The 11,391-nt window shown below is 42.3% G+C and overlaps 1 protein-coding gene across 5 annotated transcripts in view; it reads right to left on the bottom strand.

The window, feature by feature from the left end:
* Positions 1 to 5,481: 5,481 nt before the first annotated feature.
* ADARB1 (adenosine deaminase, RNA specific B1) overlaps positions 5,482 to 11,391 on the bottom strand; it is a 213,994-nt gene continuing 208,084 nt past the window's right edge. For all 5 annotated transcript variants that reach the window (XM_019523308.1, XM_019523309.1, XM_019523307.1 and 2 more), the window contains one exon: positions 5,482 to 8,411. In XM_019523308.1, coding sequence (XP_019378853.1) covers positions 8,235 to 8,411 — 177 coding nt within the window. In that variant the 3' untranslated portion in view covers positions 5,482 to 8,234. The remainder of the gene's footprint in view (positions 8,412 to 11,391) is intronic.

The raw sequence follows: 11,391 nt of genomic DNA, 5'->3' as shown, positions 1-11,391 counted from the left end.
GTTGCCAGGGAGATGGTTGTGTCCTTGTCAGTCAGGCTCAACTGCAAATTCACAAAGCAAAATAAATTCACCAGGAACTTTGTTTAGCTGGAACTGAGCTGACGAGGGTCTGCTGCAGTCCTGGAACACCAGGACTAAGTACAGACGTTCAAAAAGCCTGAGGCTGAATCGATTCCATCTTTGCAGGTTAGTTTAACTGGTATAGACTGAACTGAGAAGCAAGTGAACAGACATTCACTTTTGATTCCAGAAATGCAGGCACATGCCTGCAGTGGCCCAGGCCAGAAGCCAGGGGACGCTAGAGTAAGCCCTCTTTCCTTCTGCAGTGGCCAGAAGGCTGGAGGGAAGCTGAGCTGATGTGGGGGCATGCAGGCCCAGCAGGCTGGGTATGATTGGGTAGGGGTTTAAACCCCCACCCTGGTCTGCATGGTCTTCAGCCAAGGTGTGCCTGGAGGGGGAGGGGGGCAGCAGCCCTTGCCAGGTGTCCCCAGTCTCCCCATCCCTGCTTGCTGCAGGAGCGCTTGAGCTTCCCCCTTCCCTGGGCACTACTGAATTTGCTTGGACTGAAAGACTTTACTGTGCATAGCACTTGGAAATTCTGTTGAACAGTGGACTTTGAAATTGGAGGCTGCTTGAACTTAGAGCTGTTGAGGACTGCAAAATATGTTCCAGGGTTTTGGAGGCTCAGTCACTTAAACTTGCCGAGCTGGCTTTGGAAGGGAGGGAGCACAGATTAAATTGGAACTTAGGAGCTTTTCTCCTTTTTGGATTGACTTGATAAGGCAGGCTTGGTGAGAAAAGAGCTATCAGAACTAGAAAAGTGGGTGATAAGAAAAACAGCTCCAGATATATGTTGTGGACCAGATGCGTTTGTACAGTTTGGTGACCAGTAGTCCTCTCACATTGTCTCTGGGCATAAAACCTGGGTGAATAAGAAGACAAAGAAACAAATTGCTCTGGAAGGGTTACTGTGTTGGTCTAATAAAAGGTATCATTTTGGAACCAAGAGTTCCAGTTTTCTGTATGTCTTATTGACATGTGAGCTTTAAGTAAAGAGATACAACAAAAGGAACAGCTGTTAAAGACAGTGCAAGAAGCCAAGAAGCTGCAGCAGCAGCCCCCCCCCCTCGCTCCTGCCAATTGAGAAGTGACCTGGGGTGGGGGGCTGGTGACACCTGGCAAGGGCTGCCACTCGCCTGCCAAGCAGACCCTGGCTGGTGTCCCATACTAATGGGAGAGGGGACAATGGAGGGTTTTAACCACCCCCCACTCAAGCTACCAGAACTCTGGAACAGGGTTTTCCACCCCCACTCTGTCTCAGCCAACCGGAGCAGTGATAGCGCTCAGCTAGGGAGGAGAGGTGCGGCCAACCCTGCTCCGCTGGAGCAGCCAGCACAACCCAGTCCAGCCCATGGCTGCAAAGCATACTGGGATGCTGGGGGACTGTGAGTTAACTTAAACAAGGAAGGGGCCTGGGACAGATGTTCTATAAACTGGTTTGACCTAAATCAGTTAAGTGTGATACTACATTCAACCAGGTTAACCTTAAACTAGTTTTGGCCATTTTGAAAATGGTTTATGTGCACTGAACTGCTGTTCTGTTACAGGTTTTAAACTGGTTTCTGATCGCTTAAACTGGTTTATGTGCAACATCTGTCCCGAGCCCAGTGCAGCAGGGGCTCTGCATGCTGTGGGCTGATTTGTCCCATCCCATAGCTTGGGCAGCGTTGGCCTTTGCTCTAGCTTGTGTAAGACATATTTGCTACAGCTGAGCTATTCCTGGTTGATGCTGGTGTGGGGGGGAAGGAGAGAGGTAGAGGAGGTTGGATGGGTTTCTCTTGTTGGTTTATTTGTTTGTTTGTAACCATGAAAAGCTCAAAGAGTTTGGGAGGGCTTATTTCCCAATGTTGTGTAGGATGCCTCACATCTGGCACCCTGCTGCCCATGTTACTGGGAAGAGCAGCCATGCTCAGAGGTAGGAGCAAGCTCTAGCTTGCCTGCCTTCCACCAGTCAGGAGCTTCATGGGTATGCCTCTCTGAGGTGGCCCCTACCTACCTAGAGCCACTGGTGAGAGCAGTGTCTGCTGCTGGTTGGGTTAGTCAGTGCAGGGTACCTTAGACTAACCAGTTCAGAGAGGCATGAGCAGGCAACAACTTACTTCTTCTGACAATAGGAATGGCATCTGAACCAGTTACTCTTTAAAGTGCCACCCTGCCCTGCCTTCTGTTGTATTTCACACTAACCCAGCTAACTACTGCAGTCAGGACTACTGATAGTTTGTTTTTGCTGTACTCAGGGTTCAAATTATACTCTGACTCCGGGGGGGGGGGGGAGGCAGCAGCCAGAAAGCACCACCGCCACTGCCTGAGCTGCTTAGAAAGGCGCTAGGCAGACCAGGGATCAGACCATGCTCAGCCCCCATGAACACCCCCCCACCCCATATTTCAAACCTTATTACTGTACTCGGAGATGCCCTTTTTTTTTTTGGATGATAAGAGTCAGCTCTGTCCAGCACACAGGTAAGGGTGAGGAAAGATGCAATAACTGAGATGTTTCCTAGTGAAACACACTTGGAAGTATTTCATAAAGAAAATGTCAGCCAGGGAACACACATACCACCTTGGCTGCAAAGTTTCAAATGCTGCAGCCTACCCTACCCAGTAAGGGTCCAGCAGGGAGGGTGTGTTGGGGGGCTAAGCCAAGCTTTGGGGCTCAGGTACTAGTGGGGCTGCAGGGGTCACAGTAGACTCAGCTAGATAGAAGGCAGGCTGTCCACCTGCTTCACTCCCTGCACACCACTGTCCCTGTGCAGATGGAACAAAAGTAAAATGCTCCAAAGTAGCACTTCATTTGAAGAGGTACTATTTTGGGAGTGCTTAAGCCATTTTTTAGAAAATTGTAAATGTCTGTGTGTGGACAGCTCAGGCTTTGAAACATTTCAGAGGCCCTTGAAACACTTTAATTATGTCTGTCCACACCTTTACTTAGGATTTCTTGTTCTGTTGGTTGGTGGATGGCTAGCCTTTTTTCCAGAAGGACTACAGTACTTTGATGGGTCAAATGCCATCTCTCTCCAAGGTCTATCTGTGACCAGTTGGGGTGGGAGACTGATATCATAATGGTGCAGGGTTTTGCCCTGACAAATTTCCAGTGTCTTAGATTTTGGGGCAAGTGACTGGGGTATGCTTGCCTGTGTAAGACACACACTCTGGGGAAACTTTCTCTTTGGACATCTTCTAGCTTGGACAGATGCACACAAAAAAAATGGCTTGCATGGTGTGTGGGGAGGGGGGAGGATTGCCTACCTGGTGGTGGCGGCTGGGGGCTTGTGCTGCTTACATGGCAGGGGGCATGGGAAGCCCATGTGAGCTTCGAGGCATGCAATCCATGTCGTGTATGGCCTGGAGCCCAAGATGTGTGGTGTGAGGCCCCCCAGCTGCTCTTAAGTGGAAAAGCCTTGATGTAGGTATTTAAAGATATACAGAAGGGCCTATTCAAAATGGGTTAGGTATTAAATTCTTATTGAAATACCTTTGAAATTTGGGTCCTTAATTTTTAACAATTGTTAATACTTACTTGATACATTTTTGGAGGTAGAGCATATCTAGGAGTAAAATGTCACACAGCCTTTGGACCATTTGTGCTTTATGGAGAAAAGGAGCTGTTCTCTTCTGCTTTGTCTACTACAGTGACACTGATCCAGCAAAAATATGACATCTGAAACAGAGCCCCCTTCCTCTAATCAGTACGGGGCAAAACAAGCTGCAAGGGGGATCTGAATGTAAATGCGTCAGGCATGATTGTGAGAGCTACACTGACTCTTGTCCTGCTGGTTTATCAGAAGGTGGAAATCTGCCTGGAGAGATTATGGTTTAATGATGAATGATGAGTGGAACTGCGTAATGGAACAGATTATACAGGTGAAGATTTACTTTCTAATTTGCATTAGATGATCTTGAAAATCAAGTCCCAGGGTTGTAATCTCTGCACTATGATTGCTCAGGCACAACAGTCATAGAATAGAGGCATTGCCAGACTGAAACAGACCCAACGTTTGCTGAGTTTAGTGTCATGCCTCTGATACTGATCAGTATTGGATGAACCCGAGGAAGGTGCAAGAATTCTGCAGTGGTAGCAGTGGCATAATACATCCCCCATGTTATATTGTACTGGGGTCTCAAACTGGATTGAGTTTTGTAGCATAAAATATAATATTTCTAGCTAAATGTATATTAAAAATCATGATAACCCTGAATGTTCCTGATAGCCATATAAAGGCCCAGTCCTTTTTTAAATAGACATGTGCCTTAAGTGTAAAATGCACCAGGTATTTTAAACTGAGCTGATATCATGCACAGAAACAAAACCACACAACAGTTCTGAGACAGGATAATATATTTTATACATTTTGTGTACATTTTATTTCTGTGGTCTCACTCTTATGTTTTAAATAACTTTAAACATTTTTATTCCCATCATATACCTGAATCACAGCTCCCTCCCCTCAAAAAAATGTCAGGATGAGTTTCACAATTGACATCATGATAAAAAAGTGAAGACTCAAAAGCAACCCCTTGCTGAGTGTAAAAGATTGCATTAGTGAAAGTCAAAAGTATAATTTTCAAAGCACGGAGAACCTTCAGTATATTTAAAAGAAAAGATAATGAAAGGTCCACTTCAGTTACGTGGCAACCTCAACTGAAAATGTCCAAGATACTAGTCTCCTTGTCTAGTAAAGAAAATGGCTGGTTGTCTTTGAAAGAGATGGGAAAGAAAACTTCTTTCAGAGGTCACCAGTACTTTTCCTCATAGCCACTTACATTGAGTCCTCAACTCTGTCATCTGGGATGAACAGAAAACTAATAGCTCTACTCTTTTAACAGGCCAAAATTTTCATGGAGATGAGAGTGTGTTATAATTTGTATTATACAAGGCATCTAATTAGAAGATTCTTTTCTTAGTGAGAAAATAATATACACACAATTTTTTTTTATCTGTATAACAAAATACTAATAACACAGCTTTAACACCCCTGAACTTTCAGCTGTAATTGTTTTAGGATTTAAGGAGGAATTGGGAATGGTAACACTTAAAAATTCTATCTGCTGCTACTCTTGAATTTTTTAATTAATTTCTATCCTATGGTAGCATATCTTGAACCGTCTAGCACAAGAAGGATATAAAAAAATCTCAATTGTACATGTAGGTCATTGTACATATCTAAGATGGATACTACTGCACTGTCACAATTCTTATAATTAAGTACACTAAAGGCAAGTGGTCTGAAGGGGTATAAGATCTGGCCAGTTAGACATTAACATGAAAAAAGGTTACCATTTGAAGACCCATAAATTGTACATGCTGTTAGCAAGTGACAGGGAGAGCTCTACAGTTATTATGAGATCCTGAGTCCAGCCTTCAAGTGTCACTCTTAGGCCCAAGTTCTCTTGCACATCCCTACAAAATATTTTAAAAAATCCTATACTTAAAATGTTTTTATTTTACTAGTCTACAATCCTTTATGATAGCTAGACTATCGATTGGAAAAGAAAACCTTATTTCAAGTATTTATCGACTTTAGAGTCATCATTCTTTATTGGAATTCTGTGAAGATCCTGAGACAAACACTCACGTTCACTCAAGCACCTAAAAGAACCAAAAGAATCCCCAGAATGGCTTTACAAATCTTTGATAAGATTACCTTCCATCAGTTCATACTATGTAGTATAATGAAAGTATTCAAAAACACCGTTCAACCTTCCAAAACAAATGTCAAGCTGGCAGCTTGATACAGAGGTCAACTACCAAGTTCAGCAACTGTTGGCAGCTATGTTGCCTTATTGTTTACAGTCATTTAGAATTAAATGCATCAAAGGCCATCCATGCTTGATGGTGGTGATTTGTGAGGAATACAAGAGCATCAGCAATCACAACACTGCTTTGCAAAGGCTAAGTGGAGCAGAGTGAAAACAAGGGGTATGGCAGAATTGAGGTGTCTGACAATTGCAGCTTCTGATTTTCACGTAGTACTGCACAAAAACTAACAAAGGAGCAATGAACAAGCGAAAAAAAAAATCACTGGCTTCCAAAAAACAGATATGGGTTCTACATGATTTTTGATTTTTTTTTAACCCTGGATTTATCAAAAGTGAAACCTCATTCCTCATAAGAACATGATGCTGTTTTTTTATCAGAAAAGAATTCTACATGGAACCCACTTTGCATACAGTTTTTAATTAATAATTCATTTTCAATGTCTTGAAAACTATGCCTGTAGTAATACTTCAACATATTACTCACATTCATGAGTTCATCAAGAAATTAGTTCCATCTACTACCTCTCTGACCTTCAACATTAATTCTGAAGAGCTCAACTTTTGAATGTGAAGTTTAAAAAGATAAGTAAAAATAGATTAAGATTTCAAAATGACATTTTTAATAAACCAAGCCCCTTAAAAACATTTAATACTAATCCACATGGATCAGACCAGCTAAAACACTCATAAATTGGTCTAATTTATAGTTCTCCCCAGTTTAGCTCCTCAAGCCTACAACATTATGCACACTTACCTTTGAGCATATAAATGCTTTATGCAGCACTTCAGTGGAAGTACTTATAGACTTAACTTGAAGCCAACGCATAAGTGTTTGTAGGACAAGGCGAATACATTTTCACAGATCAATACAATATAAATAACCTTGTTGTTCAAGTGGCATGTACATGACTTGCTTTCCCAAAATGGTATTCTGATTCTCTATCCCCTCAGAGTGTTGAAAAAATCATACTACAACTTCATTTATTGCCTCCAAGACCCTAATTAGAAGGCGTAAATCAATGCACAAGCAATTTTAGGACTGAGAATTTTTTCATCTTGAAACTTCTATTTAATTTCTTTGGCAAGGGTTTGTAATTGTGCAATAATTATTGCAGCACTGGGAACTTACTGATCATTTATAACTAGCTGGGTGATTTGTCTCACTGACCAAAATAATCATCAATCTGCAGCTAATCCTCTGGGCTGAGGTAGCTACCACTACTACAAATTGCTTTTAAAAAGAGCTTGAAATACTCCGAGATTCTTTCAGAATGTTTACATGATATTTTGAGAACACACAAGTGACATCATGTATTTGTACATCCCTAGGTAGGCCTAGAGACTTACTGTTTGGGACACCGTGAAATGTCATTTGCTCCAATTATTTCAAAATGTCTACAAGAAACCAGTTGGCTTAATAAACCCCAGACTACTTTGCCTACTATTTTTCATGTTGACATTTAAAATGTTAATTTAGGACACATTATATAAATCAAATATTATCCTAAATATTTATTAAAGCAAATAAAATGAGTTTTAACTTGCCTAGATCTCTGCATTTTACAGACCAGCATATAGGTAATTACAAGCAATTTAAGGGAAAACAACAGCCAGATTAAAACAGATACATTTCACAAGAAAGCAGTTTAATAGTTTTTTTATCCTTTGTAGGACCTTTCATTCCTTTGAGAACAGCAGCAATTAATATTGTAGAAGTGGGTGGTTTTTGGCAATTTTAGAATTGTTTTCCTCAAAATGAACAACTTTGTTTTGAAGTTGCCACATTACTGTTACTATTGTGATTGCATTCTGAAGAGTTCCTGGGATATACAAATGACCTACTTCTAAACAGGTTTTTATACACTACAGACTAAATTTTTTAACTTACAAATACTTATTTTTTTTCCAGTTTACAATGGTAAAAAAATGAAGACTTCACAATGTGTGTAAATGGGAGGTAAAGATACTTTTAAAAACAGAATAAAAAGCTGCATGTTAAAAACTGGGTCACAGACTAATAAATACATACATCAAAGACATGACATTTTCAGCAGCTGGTTTTAAAGAGCAAGGAAGTAGGGGAAAACTAGCTGTCCAAACTCCATTCTGGCTTTGTGATCTATTTGCCTGGAAAGACAAACTTACTGTAATTTTTTTTTGTTTACAGTAAAAGGATTTTCTAGAAGTCCACCAACAAGACTTATTAATTACAAAATAAAGAAGTATTGTATCAACCTATCACCAACTTCCAATATTCAGGCAAAACATAAAACTAGTTGCTAGTCGGTTAAAAAAGAAAAGAAAAGAAAAAAATGCTTAAAAGATACACTGACAGCTGTAGAAATGCCAGAAAAAGATGCTGGACACCAGGATTTCCAGAGCAACCCCCTTTCTGAAAGCGATGTGTAGTCCATGGATTAGACAGTGAGAGAAAATTGATCCTGCTCTATTGGTTTCTCCACCCAGGCTCCAAGCCCTGCCTTCAGGAATGCTTTAAACAAACACTCTTTGGCAGTTTGATACTCCGTGGCTACCTGCTTGGTTTCATGGTACAGGTTAGGTTTGAGGATCTTTGAGCGCAGGCTGCAGGAAAGCTGTACACATGAAAGAAAAAAGAAAACTATTATACAAAATTACAGAACCAGAATGGAGACAAGAGAGCCTTAAGTGAAGCAAAATGAAATAAAGGCAACAGGATATGCTATTAGTTCTGGATATAAAGTTACTGTTAATCTGTAGCCACCAACAGTTAAGTTCAAAGTTATCTCCTAACAAAACTGTTCCACTGATGGGAACACTGAGGATCTTCTTGTTTCCAGGGTCTTAAATCACTTCAAAGTTTCAAATGGAAGCCCATGACTTCTGCTCCTTGTGAAGCAATTCCTAGCTATCTACCTCTGGGGTTAGGAAGGTTCCCCTAGCAGCTTTAGTCCCGCATTAGTAATGCAGGACAAGGACTTCAAGGCCCATACAGGAAAAAGATGCACACAATGTATTATGGAGTTAAGCTCTACGGGCATTTATACACATACTTTTTTCCAGCAACGCGCCCAAGATCCACCGCTTTGGAACAGACTCAATTGAGTCTGCTCCACTTGCAAGCTGAGGCAAACTGCACTGCGCCACGTGCCGTTGTATAAGTAGAAAATTGTGCGTTGGCGCACAGAAAATGGCAGTGGTGCGCTTTTGAGCTAAAGTGCCTCCGAGGTGCATTAGTTCAAAAGTGCACCACTGACATTTTCTCAGTGCGGATGCGCATTTCATCACTTATACCACTGCATGCGTCGCAGCTCCAGGAAGTTTTCAAAGCACCCGGTGCCGTGATGCAGGCATGTGTAATAATGCCCCATGGTGTCAGGGGTGAGAATGGCTGGGATGGAGGAGCTGCTGCTTTGTGCAACTCTGTGTTCCTTCCCTTCACTGAAGAAAGGGTGCATTATGGCAGCACTGGCTGAAGTGACTGCAGCTTTACAGCATATTATTAATAAAGCGAAACTCTGATAGTGATATTTCCCTGTAGGCCTGGGGTGACGGAAAAGGAACAAACCATTCATTTTCACAGCTCCTTTATGAGGTACACTTTGCATTACCATTCTACATGCTAACAAACAGGGAAATTACATAGCACGCCAAGGTCTGCAGAGATAGCTGGAGTCATGCTCAAGACTAGGCTTTAGTAATTCCAGACTTCCAGCCTTCCATTCTAGGACCAAGCCCTATGTCTCCTGCTCTTTCTGGACAACGGCCATGCGATTAGAGCTTTATGAAGAACTGATTTCTTCTTTCCTCGGTGAAACCAGTGATCAATTGCAAACGACTGTTGTTGGGTTGACCTGAGGTTGTTTTAATTGCTTTTATCAGCAAAATGGAAAACTAGGGGAAAAAACTGTTTCCAGTCAACTGAAATATTCCATTTAATTTACAACAAAACATTTAATTCCATTCCGGTTTTTTTCTTCTATTGTAAAAAGGTTGTTAAAATTTAGGCAAAATTGGTTTCAAAACATTCAAGATTAAAAAATGACATGTTTAATTTTAAAAAATATCAGGAAAAAATGGTTCACTTTCTGAATTGTTTTGCAACCAAAATATTCATTAGATTCAGTACAAAATGTTATATCGAAGAAAAAAATAAGACACTTGCAACTTTCCTGTCATATTTACATGATCAAAAGGAAAGCCAATTAATTGCTACTTTTCTGAAATAATCTTGTTTTCTCCACCACCTTGCCTATTCTAGTGCCCACAGATTCAAAGAAAGAAACAACTTTTCACCACAAAATCCTTGTGAGAAGAATTTCTGAATGACAGGGGACAAAGAAGGGTGCAGTGTGAAACTGAATGGCATGAACATGCTTCTACTTTCTAAGCATCTAGCTAGCTGCACTGCAGGAGTCCCAAACTGTGCCATAATGAGAGGAAAATATACAGCAGGCATGCTCAGCCTCTGGCCCATGAGTCAAATGCAGCCTGTGGAGCCATAGGTATCTGGCCCGCAGAGCTTCCCATGGATCAGGAAATTCGGCAGTATAGGAGCAGTGGCAATAAATAGGGCCACCCTCCTGTTGCCAAATTCCCAAACCCTGAGCCTTGTGCAGCAGGGGAGGGTGTCACACCGCTTCTCTCCATCCCCATGGCTATGTGAGGGTGGGCCATGCTTCTCTCCAGGATCAATGGGGCTGGGCCACATCTCCTTTGGGGCCAGCTCAAGTCCTCTTCTGTCCTCCTGTGGGGCAGGGTTAAGCCTCCTTCCCCCATGGGACTGAACTGGAGTTGGGCCATGCCCCTTCCCCTTGACAGAGCCAGGCTGAAGTTAGGACACCCTCTGCCCACATCTGCGTAGTCAGATTGGGCTCTGCTGCAGCGACCCCGGGCCAGATTGGGACCACCAACTGGATCCAGCCATGGATGGCCTGGTCACTGCACATCTGGCCTTCTAGCCAAAAAGGTTGAGCATCATTGATATACAGACTCCAAAGAAAGGTTGAAAGAATTCTGACTCTGGTGAACGACCGACTTATGGCTCTTTATGTTTGTATCAATAGGGCTACTAAGCTGAACAGAAAACTGCGAGAACCCTAGGGATGCTGTTGTACTGGTGGTATCTTTTAGGGCTGTGCAAAGCTTCGGACAGAGCTTCGGATCTGGAGAAGCTTTGGACACTTCAGGGTCAGAAGCGGCACATCCGGGTCAAAGTGCTGGCCTCGTTCAGCTTCCCAAAGAGCTTCGGAGCTGCCTCAGAGATCCGGCCATAGGGTATAATGGAGAAAAAATACAGTATCTATAACTTTGTTGTTTTCCATTCGATTTGGATGAAATTTTCAGGGGTGGTAGACTCTGCAGAGAGGATGAAGCCTGCCAAGTTTCAAGAAGATTGGTGTATAGGTTTGGGGGGAAGTGCACTCCAAATTCGTGAAAACAAAACTCCTGTCACATCTATGTGTTACAACACAGGGGGGACAAAACTGCAGGGGTGGTAGCTCTTACTGAGGCCACTACGCCTGCCTAGTTTCAAGAAAATCAGTGTGGGGGTTTGGGGGGAACTTCCCCTCAAGCTGCGGACAAACAAAACTG

The sequence above is a fragment of the Gavialis gangeticus genome, unplaced genomic scaffold (assembly GCF_001723915.1).
Source record: "Gavialis gangeticus isolate Ggan-Ray unplaced genomic scaffold, GavGan_comp1, whole genome shotgun sequence".
Classification (NCBI taxonomy): Eukaryota; Metazoa; Chordata; order Crocodylia; family Gavialidae; genus Gavialis; species Gavialis gangeticus.
This window is presented reverse-complemented; position numbering and strand designations above follow the sequence as displayed.